This window comes from Bubalus kerabau, chromosome 12, assembly GCF_029407905.1.
Source record: "Bubalus kerabau isolate K-KA32 ecotype Philippines breed swamp buffalo chromosome 12, PCC_UOA_SB_1v2, whole genome shotgun sequence".
NCBI lineage: Eukaryota > Metazoa > Chordata > Mammalia > Artiodactyla > Bovidae > Bubalus > Bubalus kerabau.
In genome coordinates this window covers 75,706,420-75,722,607 of record NC_073635.1, presented here as the reverse complement: position 1 = coordinate 75,722,607, position 16,188 = coordinate 75,706,420, and the positions used below count along the sequence as shown (strand labels likewise).

Sequence of the window (16,188 nt, the reverse complement as noted above, 5' to 3'; positions counted from 1 at the left end):
AGGTGTGTGAATTGTGCCTCCCAAGTGGAACAAGACACAGTATATCCTGCATAATTTTCTAGCTCTGCAGTATCACATGGTACCCAAAGGCTTCATTGGTTTCCTCCCAGTTGCTCACCTCAGGGGCTACAGTGAGAGGGGTCATCTCCCTCCACCCGACCTGCTGTAACCAGAGCTGCTCTCATTTGGTTAGTTTTCCATCCTGAGTTTTTTTTTTTTTTTTCCTAATGTTTTATTTGTCACGGAGTGAATCAGCCACATCTAGTTTCATGGGGTGAGAAAATAGTGAAACATCTGCACATTATTTTATATGACTTTGTAAGGAAGGGAAACTGTACAAGGATGTGTCTGTCACACGTGTTCAAAGAGCATGATTAGATTCAGTTCAGTTCAGTTCAGTCACTCAGTCATTGGAAAAATGATTAGATTGGCTGAGGCTTAAGCAGCTGCCTGATTGGGGAATCCTGGTTGGCTGCTTGTGGCTGGTAGTTCCTAAGTTTTTTCTCAGCTCTGAGTGCACTGATTCTGGCTTAGGTGTTGATTTGTGGGCACAGACTGCCAAGGCTTTAGAGCCACTCTGGCCTCATGGCCTCCTTGCTTAATTACTTTTGCAGGTGGAATATTGAATTCCATTGGGAACTTCCTGAGTTTATGGGGGCAATTGTAGAGACCAGGGAGATGCATCTCTCTCTCCAGGGCTGGTTCCCTATATGTCTTGTCCCACCTGGGACACATGATACTATGACAGTTGGCAGCAAATATTTGATGAGTGACTCTTACCTATATGCAGGTGTGCTTGTGCCCACCTCTCTGTTAAGTTTAGCTTTCTTTCCCAGAATATTCTTCCTAATTGCTTTTTTACAATCCTACTTCTCATATGAGGCTTCTGTCAGTTTGCACGTTGTCTAAAAGACTGTGCTGATCCTCCCACCAACTTCTGTACTTCTTGCTTCCCTGAGTGCCCACAGCAGTCATGCCCATGTCCTCCATTTTTAACACATGAGCCCACATTTGTTTCACATCATCCGCACCTAACACAGGGTTTGGCAGGGAACAGAATGCTCAATTCTGTTTAGTTGACTGTACTAGATTTTTCAACAAGAATTCTAGACCCAGGGATCATTATTTTTTCCCCAAAATTATAATTTAAGACCAGATAACTTTTCCTGATTAATATTAGGTTGGTTTAATATTACTGACTGTAAATTAATTTCTCTCAAACTTTTTTATTTTAGGGCAAAATGGTGAAAAGAGGGACTTACACTGAGTTCCTGAAATCTGAGGTAGATATTTTTTCCCTTTTTGAGAAGGGGAATGAGCAGTCTGAACCATCTCCAGTTCCAGGAACTCCCACTCTGGTCTCTGAGTCTTTGGTTCAGTCTGTCCAGTCTCCCAGACCCTCACTGAAAGATGCGGCTCCAGAGGACCAAGATGTGAGTTTCTCACCCTGTAGTGTGCCGGGTCTGTCTGCTCTTGGTGGTCTCAGGGACCTTCAGTCTGCTCTGCTCATGTCTTCATTTGTCCCAAAGTAAACCATAAGGTTCCCAAAGTCTTGTTCCATGGAATTGGTAGAGTTAGAAGAGCATGAAGGGAGCAAGCCCTTAGGGTGTAGGATAGAGAATCTTATGGAGATCAGGAGTGGGTGCACTGCTGTGAATTTCTGGGTGAATGTGGCTCACACTGACTGAGAACTCTTCAGTTTACCTTAGTTACATCCTAGTCATGCTGGTGGCCCCCGGCTTCCCTTATGCATCCCGAGGCTTAATGTGAAGACCCTCTTAGACTGAGTCCTGCTGTGACCTCATTAAATCAGCTACTTTTCCTATATGTTGGAGTATTCTGGCACTGCAGCTGACTGGCTGTATTATTTTGCCTCGGTGTCAGATGGTTTGTGATTAGGCCAGGATGCCTGGTGGGCTGCCGTCTATGGGGTCGCACAAGAGTTGGACACGACTGAAGCGACTTAGCAGCAGCAGCAGCAGTGTGTGTAAAGGACCTGACTCACAGCAAACACTTTGTAAATAGTTCCCATCTTCCTTTCTTACCCTTCAACGCTGAGACCTACATTTTGTCCACCTTGAATCCCAGTGGCCAGCATAGAGCCCTGGACATCCTTGGTCCATGAGACTGTATAATCCATTCTGAGTCCTCCAGACAGAAGTACAAAAATGGACTAGATCTCCCTTAAAAACATCCACAGGTATTCCTCGATGTCCAAAGCTTCACTATCCAGACCCAGAAGCCTGGATGTTTCTGACTTCTGTTCAAATTAATCCCTCACATTCCACACTCAGGAATCACTCTCTGAAATTTAGGAACCAAATAGATTTGGATCATATGCTTGTCCCTTGCTATCCAAACTCATATTAGTCCAACTCACTCTGTGAACTCAGTTTACTGTATTTGGCTAGTATTTTGAGCCCTTAGTATGTTGTATGTTCCTGTCATTGAGTGACACAGTCATCTGGAGGGATACACTAGCTCCATATCATTCTGTGTGTTATTTTGGAAGAAGCTTCTGCATTTATACTTGAATCATGTAGGCTGTGCTTATGCTCAGAGTCTTGATCTACTTTAAGCAAAGCTACCCAAACGTGAATGACCTCGTGCAAATGATGTTTCCTTATTTGTAATAGATTCCTAGGAGTAGAATGGCTGGGTCCAAAGGTAAATGCACACATGGTTTCACTAGATATTCTCACATGCTTCTCCAGAGGAGATGGGCCATCCTGCTCTCCTGCCAGTGCATGAGATGTGTCATTTTCTCCACAGCTTTGCAGTGGAGGGCAGTGTTGAACTTTTGAAATTTGGGGGTTCTTTATTTAAAATTTCATCTCTAACTGCCATTTTTCCCTCTCAGACTGAGAATATACAGGTTACACTACCTCTAGAGAACCATTTGGAAGGAAGAGTTGGTTTTAAGACCTATGAGAATTACTTCACAGCCGGTGCTGGCTGGCTTGTCATCACCTTCCTTATTCTAGTAAACATCGCAGCTCAGGTACGTGAGGGTGTGTATTCTGGTTTGTGCACTCATCTTGATGTTTATGTACTATTTATACTGTATTTTGGAGAAGGCAATGGCACCCCACTCCAGTACTCTTGCCTGGAAAATCCCATGGATGGAGGACCCTGGAAGGCTGCAGTCCATGGGGTCGCTGAGGGTCGGACACGACTGATCGAATTCACTTTCACTTTTCACTTTAATGCATTGGAGAAGGAAATGGAAACCCACTCTGGTGTTCTTGCCTGGAGAATCCCAGGGACGGGGTATCCTGGTGGGCTGCTGTCTATGGGGTCGCACAGAGTCAGACATGACTGAAGTGACTCAGCAGCAGCAACAGCAGCAGCATACTGTATTTTATAAATATTTTAAAATATGCATATTAAGAGATTTGTCTCAAAGAACTGGCCCCTGAAGTTGTGAGATCTAGCTGGGTGAATGTGACATTGCTCTAAGGGCCTTTGACTGACTGGACGAGGCCACAACAGTGTTGAGGGTGATCTCCTCTACTGAAGTTCTCATGATGGATGTGAACCACATCCACAAAATAGCTTCAAGGCAACATCTAGACAAGTGTTTGGTGAATCACTGGAGACTTGCCTGGCCATGCTGACACAGAAGACTGACCATCACAGTACCTGTCAAGCTTTTTCCTTTGAAAAACCTCAGCATCTATATTGTTATTATTGCATTTTGTAGTCCACTTGGATTTGCTGTGAACTATGTTTTTTGTGGGGACCAAAATAAGTGAGGCTTACTGTTGTGTGTACATGACAGGTTGAATGGGAAAAGGGGATATGTTTTAGAGATATTAAAATGCAGCATGCCCTTCCCTGACCTGTGGTCATCTGGGATGTTGGATTTGATGCAGGCCTGAGCTGGAAGGACCGCCTCAGTGTTCTAGAGCCTTTCCATCCCCAGCCTAGTGAGCGAGGTGTGAGGGCTCAGTAATGTTGGTGTCTGAGTGACTATTGTTTCCTGCTCCAGGTTGTCTATGTCCTGCAGGATTGGTGGCTTGCAGACTGGTGAGTGATTCCGGGTCTGACCCAAAGTGCTGTGAAATGTTTATGAAGCCTCACTTTCACACAGGCAGGGGGGAGGTGGCGCTTGCTCAGCCTCCTCTTCTGACCCTCACGTAATTTCCTGAAGAAAAAGTAAACTTGATGGTGGAACATGACCCTCCCACGGTGTTTCCCCATGTCTGACCCTTAAAAGCTTCTTCACAGACAATTTTGAGAACTGAAAGTCGTGATTCAAATCTTTAAAAGGGAGACAAACACAGAGCCTCATGACCTGGGAAACGCTTTTCAACACAAAACATTTCTCTGGAATCAAAGTATGTTTTTTTCTTTAATTTTTGTGTAAATATTTATATCTATAATGTAATATTTTTTTCTTCCCTGTTCCATAGGGGGAATATACAAAGAGACCTGTATTTTAGGGTATATGGAAAAGAAGACACATTTTTTATCCTCGATCTGAACTGGTACTTTACAGTTTATTCAGGTAAAGTTGAATCTTCTAGTCCATTATATGAGAGTCTGAGGTGTTTACAATGAGGCTGTGTGAGCAACTAGGGCCTCCAGGAGTAATTCAGTAATATCTTATGTGACTAAGAGTCTGAGTTGCATTTACGCTGTGAATTAACTAGAATAATTATTTTTAAAATCTAGAAATCTAGAAGAAAGAGGTTGAGCGAAGACTCTTAATTTACTGTGCACTGGGTTTTGGAAGTTAAACCAGGATTGCACATTATGAAAGTCAGCCACTGGAAATATGTGGCTATTGTCTATTCTAATAAGTCACTTTAGCTAAATCTTGTATCATCGTATGAATGGGCAAGGAGATTAGAAAGGGATCCCCATCCTGTGGTTCAGAGTGTTCTAATTCTGTCTGAATAAATCCTGGCTTTTATTGATCTTACATGAAATTCTCTGGCAGCAAGGGTCCTGAAATAAAAGTGTTATTGCCTTGAAGGTATGCAGACTTCCATACTGCTCCTCTCTTGGGCTTCACTAATTGCTTGAGAAGCTAAGCAGGAAGTAATCCCATGTGTGGGATTAGAATTCCTTCTCTTTCTTACCTTGAGATCACAGTGTTGTCTCATCCCCAACTGTGTGATTGATTTAACATTTGGCTTGCCAGACTAATAAAAATGACCCTCTCTATTCACAGGAGTGTTTAGAATTTATATAGCATTCATCTTCACTAAAATTTTAAATGTCTTCTTCCATTCATCTGTTGATGGACATCTAGATTGCTTCCATGTCCTAGCTTTTGTAAATACTGTTGCTGTGAACCTTGAGGGCCATGTGTCATTTGGATTATGGTTTCCTCAGGATATTGCCCAGTTGTGGGATTGCTGGGTCATATGGTAGTTTTATTCCTCATTTTTTAAAGAATCTTCATACTGTTCTCCATGGTGAACAGTATGGCTGTATCAATGTACATTCCCACCAACAGTGTAAAAAGGTTTCCTTTTCTCCACACTCTCTCTGGCATTTATTGCTTGTAGATTTTTTGATGATGGCCATTCTGACTGGTGTAAAGTCCTACCTTATTGTAGTTTTGATCTACATATGGATGTGAGAGTTGGACTATCAAGATAGCTGAATGCTGAAGACTTGATGCTTTTGAACTGTGCTGTTAGAGAAGACTCTTGAGAGTCCCTTGGACTGCAAGGAGATCCAACAGGTCCATCCTAAAGGAAATCAGTCCTAAATATTCATTGGAAGGACTCATGCTGAAGCTGAAGCTCCCATATTTTGGCCATCTGATGTGAAGAACTGACTTCTTGGAAAAGACCCTGATGCTGGGAAAGACTGATGGCAGGAGGAGAAGGGGACAACAGAGGATTAGATGGTTGGATGAAATCAGCCACTTGAGAGACTTGAGTTTGAGCAAGCTCCAAGATTTGGTGATGGACAGGGAAGCCTGGTGGCCTGCAGTCCATGGGGTCACAAAGAGTCAGACACGACTAAGTGACTGAACTGAATTGAACTGAAAAATTGAGTGATGTTGAACATTTTTTCATGTGCCTTTTGGCCATCTGTCTGTCTTCTTTGGAAAGTGTCTATTTAAGTCTTCTGCCCATTTTTTTGATTTTTTTTTTTTGAGTTACATGAGCTGTTTGTATATTTTGGAAATTAATCCCTTGAAAATTGCTTACTGCTACTGCTAAGTCACTTCAGTCGTGTCCGACTCTGTGCGACCCCATAGATGGCAGCCCATCAGGCTCCACCATCCCTGGGATTCTCCAGGCAAGAACACTGGAATGGGTTGCCATGTCCTTCTCCAATGCATGAAAGTGAAAATTGAAAGTGAAGTCACTCAGTTGTATCCGACTCTTAGCGACCCCATGGACTGCAGCCTACCAGGCTCCTCCGTCCACGGGATTTTCCAGGCAAGGCTACTGCAGTGGGATGCCATTGCCTTCTCCATGAAAATTGCTTAGTTTGCAGATATTTTTTCTCATTATCAAGGTAGTCTTTGCATCTCATTTATGGAACATATATACACTGGCATATTTTTGTTGTTCAGTTGCTAAATCATGTCTGACTCATTTTCATCAACCCCATGGACTGTAGCCTATCAGGTTCCTCTTCCATGTGGTTTCCTAGGCAAAAATACTAGAGTGAGTTGCCATTTCCTTCTCCAGGGGGTCTACCTGACCCAGCGATTGAACCTGCATCCTCCATTGGCAGGCAGGTTCTTATCACTGAGCCACCAGGGAAGCCCACACTGGAATATTACTCAACCATAAAAAGAAACAAAATTGAGTCATTTGTAGACATGGATGGACCTAGAGTCTGTCATACAGAGTGAAGTAAGTCAGAAAGAGAAAAACAAAAATGCATAATTAACACATATATGTGGAATCTAGAAAAATGGTACAATATAGATGCTATTTGCAACAGTAGGAATAGATACCAGTGAGTTATTTCTGGTCTGACCCAAAGTGCTATGAAATCTACACAAAGCCTCACTTTCCCACAGGCAGGGGGAGGTGGTGCTTGTTCAACCTCTTCTTATGACCCTCATGTAGTTTCTCTGAAGAAAAAGTAAACGATGGTGAATGTGACCCTCCCACGGTATTTCCCCATGTCTGGCACTTTAGCAGCTTCTTCACAGATGATTTTGAGAACTGAAAGTCATGATTCAAATCTTTAAGAGGGAGACAAACACAGGGCCTTGTGAGCTGGGAAACACTTTTCAGCATAAAATACGTTTCTTGAATAAAAGTATTTTTTAAATATTTGTGTAAATTCTCTTTATATATATAAAATTTAATAATTTTTAGATATAAAAATGTAGAGGTAAAGAATAGATGGTTGACACTCGTTAAGGGGGTAAGTTAGAAAATTAGGATTGATATATCTATACTACCACATGTAAAACAAATAGCTAGTGGGAAGTTGTTTTTGTATAGCTCAAGGAGCTCAGCTTGGTGATCTGTGGTGACCTAGAGGGGTGGAAATGGTGGTGGGGAAGGAGGTACAAGACAGAGGGGATATTTGTATACATGTAGCTGATTCACTTCCTTGTACAGCAGAAACTAACACAACATTGTAAGACAGTTATACCCCAATTAATTTTTTTTAATTTAAATATTCCCACAGGAAATGTTTGTACAATCTTTCTACAAAAAGTGATTTATATGAAAATCCACTCATTGAAATTTGGTATTTATTTTATTGATCACTTGCTAAGAAACTTAAACCCATTAGCTGTTTACCTTCTGAATTGGTGGATTATGTGGACTTAAAAAGGAGGAAGGGATTCTGTTACATATTCATATAGGATGGTAGGCAGCAAATGCCTGTTGATGGAATTCAGGAATTTGAACAGCTTTCAGAATTTAAATAATACTGATGTGTCATCTGAATGGAAAAAAAGTACTTGATGGACTATTTATTTTTTTTTTTTAATCATTATTTTTTTATTTTTATTTTTTTTTTATTTTATTTTTAAACTTTACATAACTGTATTAGTTTTGCCAAATATCAAAATGAATCCGCCACAGGTATACATGTGTTCCCCATCCCGAACCCCTCTCCCTCCTCCCTCCCCATTCCATCCCTCTGGGTCGTCCGAGTGCACCAGTATTTATTATATTTACTCTATTTACCCACTCTACCATTGTGAGCAGAAGAGATGTTTGGAGGGCTGTTTTGATTCATAGCTGTATGATGCATAGTAGTGATCGCTTATGTCATTGAAAAGACATACATTTAAATGTTGAGCATCTTTTCATGTGTTTGTTAGCCATCTGTATGTCTTCTTTGGAGAAATGTCTATTTAGTTCTTTGGCCCATTTTTTGATTGGGTCATTTATTTTTCTGGAGTTGAGCTGTAGGAGTTGCTTGTATATTTTAGAGATTAGTTGTTTGTCAGTTGCTTCATTTGCTATTATTTTCTCCCATTCTGAAGGCTGCCTTTTCACCTTGCTAATAGTTTCCTTTGATGTGCAGAAGCTGTTAAGTTTAATTAGGTCCCATTTGTTTATTTTTGCTTTTATTTCCAATATTCTGGGAGGTGGGTCATAGAGGATCCTGCTGTGATGTATGTCAGAGAGTGTTTTGCCTATGTTCTCCTCTAGGAGTTTTATAGTTTCTGGTCTTACGTTGAGATCTTTAATCCATTTTGAGTTTATTTTTGTGTATGGTGTTAGAAAGTGTTCTAGTTTTATTCTTTTACAAGTGGTTGACCAGATTTCCCAGCACCACTTGTTAAAAAGACTGTCTTTAATCCATTGTATATTCTTGCCTCCTTTGTCAAAGATAAGGTGTCCATATGTGCATGGATTTATCTCTGGGCTTTCTATTACTCATTATCAGAGAAATGTAAATCAAAACCACTATGAGGTACCATTTCACACCAGTCAGAATGGCTGCGATCCAAAAGTCTACAAGCAATAAATGCTGGAGAGGGTGTGGAGAAAAGGGAACCCTCTTACACTGTTGGTGGGAATGCAAACTAGTACAGCCACTATGCAGAACAGTGTGGAGATTCCTTAAAAAACTGGAAATAGAACTGCCTTATGATCCAGCAATCCCACTGCTGGGCATACACACTGAGGAAACCAGAAGGGAAAGAGACTCATGTACCCCAATGTTCATTGCAGCACTGTTTATAATAGCCAGGACATGGAAGCAGCCTAGATGTCCATCAGCAGATGAATGGATAAGAAAGCTATGGAACATATACACAATGGAGTATTACTCAGCCATTAAAAAGAATACATTTGAATCAGTTCTAATGAGGTGGATGAAACTGGAGCGTATTATACAGAGTGAAGTAAGCCAGAAAGAAAAACACCAGTACAGTATACTAACGCATATATATGGAATTTAGAAAGATGGTAACAATAACCCTGTGTATGAGACAGCAAAAGAGATACTGATGTATAGAACAGTCTTATGGACTCTGTGGGAGAGGGAAAGGGTGGGAAGATTTGGGAGAATGGCATTGAAACATGTAAAATATCATGTATGAAATGAGTTGCCAGTCCAGCTTCGATGCACGATACTGGATGCTTGGGGCTAGTGCACTGGGACTACCCAGAGGGATGGTATGGGGAGGGAGGAGGGAGGAGGGTTCAGGATGGGGCACACATGTATACCCGTGGCAGATTCATTTTGATATTTGGCAAAATTAATACAATTTTGTAAAGTTTAAAAATAAAATAAAAAAAAGAAAAGACATACCTTTAAATGATGATATTTATTTACAAATGCTTTATGTTTCTATAAATCTCTTAGTGAGAGATTAGTTAACTTAATTACCTCATGTCAAAATCTAATTTGTAGTTCCTTCCAATTCAGTTGTTTAAGGGATGGTCCACTTACAACTTAACATGATCTTTTCATACTCTTTAAAGCTACTTGGGCATAGAAGTAACTACTTCATTATTTATTTTTAAAAGTTTTACTAATTTTTATTACAGTATAGTTGTAGCATAACCATGTTGTGTTACTTTCTGCTGTTCAGGAAAGTGAACCAGTTATATCCTCCCATTTTTTGATTTCTTTCCCACTTCGGTCACCACAGAGCACTGAATAGACTTCTCTGTGCTATACAGTAGGTTCTCAAGTAGCAACTTTACATGAAAGTACATAGACACTTACTTGTAATTAGATGTTTACAAGGAAATGCTAAGTCTTTTCTCTTGTTCCCTGTTAATTTGTGTGTTGGCTCCAAAGCATACCAGAGTTTTAGATCATGGGACATACTGTAAGTAGTGATATTTGAAATGAGGGGAAAGGAAGATCAACTACTTTTTATCAGTTTAGTTCAGTCTCTCAGTTGTGTCCAATTCTGTGGGACCCAATGGACTGTAGCATGTCAGGCCTTCCAACATCAGGCCCTTCAGCATCACCAACTCCTGGAGTTTACTCAAACTCATGTCCATTGAGTCGGTGATGGCATCTAACCATCTCATCCTCTCTTTTTTTTTTTTTAATTTTATTTTATTTTAAAATTTTACATAATTGTATTAGTTTTGCCAAACATCAAAATGAATCCTCATCCTCTCTTATACGCTTCTCCTTCCACCTTCAATCTTTCCCAATATCAGGGTCTTTTCAAATGAGTCAGCTCTTCACATCAGGTGGCCAAAGCATTGGAGCTTCAGCTTCAGCATCAGTCCTTCAAATGAATATTCAGGACTGATATCCTTCAGGACGGACTGGTTGGATCTCCTTGCAGTCCAAGGGACTCTCAAGAGTCTTCTCCAACATCAGAGTTCAAAAGCATTGAGTCTTTGGTGCTAGCTTTCCTATGGTCCAACTCTCACATCCATACATGACCACTGGGAAAACCATAGCCTTAATTAGACGGACCTTTGTTGGCCGAGTAATGTCTCTTTCAATATGCTGTCTGGATTTGTCATTACTTTTCTTTCAAGGAGTATGTGTCTTTTTATTTTGTGGCTGCAGTCACCATCTGCAGTGATTTTTGAGGCCCCCAATAAATAAAGTCTGCCACTATTTCCACTGTTTCCCCATCTATTTGCCATGAAGTGATAGGACCGGATGCCATGATTTTCATTTTCTGAATGTTGAGCTTTAAGCCAACTTTTTCACTCTCCTCTTTCACTTTCATCAGAGAGGCTCTAGTTCTTCACTTTCTGCCATAAGGATGGTGTCATCTGCATATCTGAGGTTATTGCTATTTCTCCTGGCAATCTTGATTCCAGCTTATGCTTCATCCAGCCCAGCATTTCTCATGATGTACTCTGCATATATGTTAAATAAGCAAGGTGACAATATATAGCCTTGACGTACTCCTTTTCCTATTTGGAACCAGTCTGTTGTTCCATGCCCAGTTTTAACTGTTGCTTCCTGAGCTGCATACAGATTTCTCAGGAGGCAGGTCAGGTGGTCTTTTATTCCTATCTCTTTCAGAATTTTCCAGAGTTTATTGTGATCCATAAAGTCAAAGGCCTTGGCATAGTCAATAAAGCAGAAATATATGTTTTTCTGGAACTCTCTTGCTTTTTCAATGATTCCGCGGGCTTGGCAATTTGATCTCTGGTTTCTCTGCCTTTTCCAAAACCAGTTTGAACATCTGGAAGTTTATGGTTCATGTATTGCTGAAGCCTGGCTTGGAGAATTTTGAGCATAACTTTACAAGCATGTGAGATGAGAGTGTGTGGTAGTTTGAGCATTCTTTGTCATTGCCTTTCTTAGGGATTGGAATGAAAACTGACCTTCTCCAGTCCTGTGGCCACCGCCGAGATTTCCAAATTTTCTGGCATATTGAGTGCAGCACTTTCACAGCATCATCTTTTAGGATTTGAAATAACTCAACTTGAATTAATTATCTTTTTTCTCCTGAGTTTTTATTAGAACTTTTAATTGAATTAGGAAAACCTAGAATGCGCCTGCAGTTTACACAATTTCCACCCTCCTCTGTGTTGTTTCTATTTCATGAGAAGAAAATGGTGTTTTTTATATTGTTCTTTATATTTTGTGAAAGCATTGAGCTCTTACACAATCATGTATATATATAAATTTATTGATTCTATATTCTATATATGTAAATTTCTGTATAAATTTTACTTATAGAATGCAATACACGGTATCTTTATAAACTGCCTACCATGCTTTAGCATCATTGAGTATAAGGCAGAGATCTTGTGCTGAGTGATGTTTCTTTATTTCAGGGTTAATTGTATCTACCATCCTTTTTGGCATCACAAGATCTCTGTTGATATTCTATGTCCTTGTTAATTCTTCACAAACTTTGCACAACAAAATGTTGGAGTCCATTTTGAGAGCTCCGGTATTGTTCTTCAATAGAAATCCGATAGGTAAGTCAGACACCAAGTTTTTCTATGTCTTAACACTTTTAATGCCTAATTATGTTTGATAGTTGAAAATGGAAGAGATGCTAGGACAAAAATCACTGTGCATGTTGATTAGTTTTATATAAAAATTTCATAGCTATTTTTTCCTACCAGAGGAAATCTGAATATAGGAGTGTATGAGCTTTTCTTGCAATTTATGTGTATCTGTAACTGAATCAGAAATTGTCCTCAGACTAACAGTGCTTTATTTTATAGTAAGCAGGCAAAGTAAAAGCTACTAGAAAGAATGAAACAAAGAATCAAGACTTTTCTCCAAAGCAACATTTTAAAAAGCTATAGTTATAATCATCCATTCCTTTTTAAAATAGAAAGACCTTTAAGTTCTTAAGCTAGGGATGTGATTTTCCATAAACTCTTAATATAACTTTAATTTGAAAACATTTTGATTTTGAGAAGTCTATAATGAAAGGAAAAACCATGATTCCCTTAGTTGTTCGTTAGTTATTTGTGAATCATTATTTTCTGTATCTTACATGGTGCACAATAGGACTTTTTTTTTGTAATCCCTTACAATAAAGCCTTAATAGCCATTTGCTAAATTATATGCAAAATGAGATTAGCACAGTGCAGAATTTTATTTGTTAAAAAACAAATTAGAAGTTTTAATTCCTTCTGTGAATTCTAGAGTTCAGCAGATCAATTCATCCAATATCCAAATAATCTTATAATCTGTTTTACTAGTGGTTCATCTTGGGTTCTGTTGAAGAAGTATAATAGAAATGTTAGATGAGTCCTAAACTGCTAATTTGGAGAAGGAAATGGCAACCCACTCCAGTGTTCTTGCCTGGAGAATCCCAGGGACAGGGGAGCCTGATGGGCTGCCATCTATGGGGTCGCACAGAGTCAGACACGACTGAAGTGACTTAGCAGTAGCAGCAGCAGTAAAGATAAATGAATGTTTATTTTGCAGGATGGTTTAAGAGTCCATTTGTTGTGTGGCATATGAAACATCCAACAGATAATGAAAACATGTTGAAATGTTTTTGACAGGTTGTTGGAATGTTGGCTGTGTTACATGGTGTTAAGCTTACATGGTGTTAAGAAGGACCTTCTTCCAGGAACATCTGTAAAGGAGACAGGCTGTGTGTGTCTTTGTTTCATTGCCCATTCGTTTCTGGGACCACAGAGCTCTGACATGCGTTAATACCTTGAGGTTTACCTAAATGGTAATGGAAAATTAGTTAAAACACAAGATCAGTTAAATGTATACATCCTCCTCAATAAAATCTGCTCTCTAGTTTTGCAATGGACTTTTGGTTATATTTAAGCGGTCTTGTGGTATGTGGCAGGTGGATCTTCAGTGTTAAGGAAGAGTGTCCCTGAAGGTTTCCTAGTGGTTGCTTCCTCTACCATGAGGCCTTTGACCTGTCTTTCTTCAGAGAGTACCCTCCTGACCTGGGTTCCTCTGAAGGGTTAGTTCATCAGTGGACATGCCCACGCTGTTCAGGTGGTTAGACTTGTGCTGAGGCCCAAGGTGGCTTTGTTTTTTTGCAAGTGATGATTGACAGGACCTGTCAATCAGGGATTGTTTCTGGGACAGGCAGGAATGAGGGCTGGAGGGAGGATAGGAATAAGCTCAGCCTGGTCATCAACTAGCTGTGTGACCAAGGATAAAGCAGGTAGATACTACTGGGCAGGCAAATCTCCAGGCAGGATGGTGCCATGGTTATAATTATGGATTCTAGAACCAGCTGTCTCGGTTCAGTCCTGTTGCTAGTTACTAATAGTAGTAGCCAGTTATAGTTACTTTAATCTTTATGTATGTGCTAGTTATTTCATTTCTCTGTGTCTCAATTTTCTAACCTGTAAAATATGAGGATACTGTTAACACACTAGCAAAGACTAGAGGTTGCTTCAAGAAAATTAGAAATACCAAGGGAACATTTCAAGCAAAGATGGGCACAATAAAGGACAGAAATGGTATGGACCTAACAGAAGCAGAAGATATTAAGAAAAGGTGGCAAGAATACATAGAAGAACTATACAAAAAGACCTTCATGACCCAGATAACCATGATGGTGTGATCACTCACCTAGAGCCAGACTTCCTGGAGTCTGAAGTCAGATGGGTGTTAGGAAGCATCACTACAAAAAAGCTAGTGCAGTTGATGGAGTTAGCTGAATTACTTCAAATTCTAAAAGATGCTCCTGTTAAAGTGCTGCACTCAGTGTGCCAGCAAATTTGGAAAACTATGCAAGTGGCCACAGGACTGGAAAAAGTCAGTTTTCATTCCAATCCCAAAGAAAGGCAATGCTAAAGAATGTTCAAACTATTGCACAATTGCACTCATCTCTCATGCTAGCAAATAATGCTCAAAATTCTCCAAGTGATGCTTCAACAGTACCTGAATTGAGAACTTCCAGATATTCAAGCTAGTTTTAGAAAAGGCAGAGGAACCAGAGATCAAGCTGCCAACATCTGTTGGATCATCAAAAAGGCAAGAGAGTTCCAGAAAAATATCTACTTCTGCTTTATTGACTATGCCAAGGCCTTCGACTGTGTGGATCACAATAAACTCTGGAAAATTCTGAAAGAGATGGGATTACCAGGCCACCTGACCTGCCTCCTAAGAAATCTGTATGCAGATCAAGAAGCAACATTTAGACCTGGACATGAAACAATGGACAGGTTCCAAGTTCAGAAAGGAGTACGTCAAGGCTGTATATTGTCACCCTGCTTATTTAACTTATATGCAGAGTACATCATGTGAAATCCTGGGCTGGATGAAGCTCAAGCCAGAATCAAGATTGCCAGGAGAAATATCAATAACCTTAGATATACAGATGACACCACCCTTATGGCGGAAAGCAAAGAGGAACTGAGGAGCCTCTTGATGAAAGTGAAAGAGGACAGTGAAACAGCTGGGTTAAAACTCAACATTCAGAAAACTAAGATTGTGACATCTGGTCCCATCACTTCATGGCACATAAGTGGGGAAACAGTGGAAACAGTGAGAGACTTTGTTTTCTTGGGCTCCAAAATCACTGCAGATGGTGACTGTGGCCATGAAATTAAAAGACGCTTGCTCCTTTGAAGAAAAGCTATGACCAATCTAGACAGCATATTAAAAAGCATAGACATTACTTTGCTGACAAAAGTCCATCTGGTCAAAGCTATGGTTTTTCTAGTAGTCATGAATGGATGTGAGAGTTGGATCATAGGAAAGCTAGTGCTGAAGACTTGATGCTTTTGAACTGTGGTGTTGGAAAAGACTCTTGAGTGTCCCTTGGTCTGCAAGGAGATCCAACCAGTCCATCCTAAAGGAAATCAGTCCTGAATATTCATTGGAAGGACTGATGCTGAAGCCCCAATACTTTGGCCACCTGATGTGAAGAGCTGACTCATTTGAAAAGACCCTGATGTTGGTAAAGATTGAAGGCGGGAGGAGAGGGGGACGACAGAGGATGAGATGGTTGGATATTATCACCGACTCAATCGACATGAGTTTGAGCAAGCTCTGGGAGTTGGTGATGGACAGGGAGGCTGGCGTGCTGCAGTCCATAGAGTTGCAAAAAGCCAGCTACAACTGAGAGACTGAATTGAACTGACTGATTCACACACTTTTGAATATCTCAGTACTGTGGGCATTAAAAAGGTTAATACATTCGCAACACTTAGCACATGGGCAGTGCCTAAGGAACCTTAGTGAGGATGATGACATGGTGTCTGTGAACTTTGTCTCCTGTGAAATGGAAGTAACTGCTGCTCTTTCCTGTTCCACAAGACTCTTATGATAATTAAATAAGACTGTTGAGGTCAGCATCATGTGTAGATTTACTCAGCACATGTTGTTTGATCCAGGCAGAAGCAGAGC

At 40.3% G+C, this 16,188-nt stretch overlaps 1 protein-coding gene across 2 annotated transcripts in view; it reads left to right on the top strand.

Annotated features, from left to right (window-relative positions):
* Window positions 1–16,188, top strand: part of LOC129624670 (ATP-binding cassette sub-family C member 4-like) — a 161,737-nt gene that overhangs the window by 57,180 nt on the left and 88,369 nt on the right. For both annotated transcript variants that reach the window (XM_055542833.1, XM_055542834.1), the window contains 5 exons: window positions 1,236–1,433; window positions 2,861–3,001; window positions 3,992–4,029; window positions 4,416–4,510; window positions 12,171–12,317. In XM_055542833.1, the coding sequence (XP_055398808.1) occupies window positions 1,236–1,433; window positions 2,861–3,001; window positions 3,992–4,029; window positions 4,416–4,510; window positions 12,171–12,317 (619 nt within the window). The remainder of the gene's footprint in view (window positions 1–1,235; window positions 1,434–2,860; window positions 3,002–3,991; window positions 4,030–4,415; window positions 4,511–12,170; window positions 12,318–16,188) is intronic.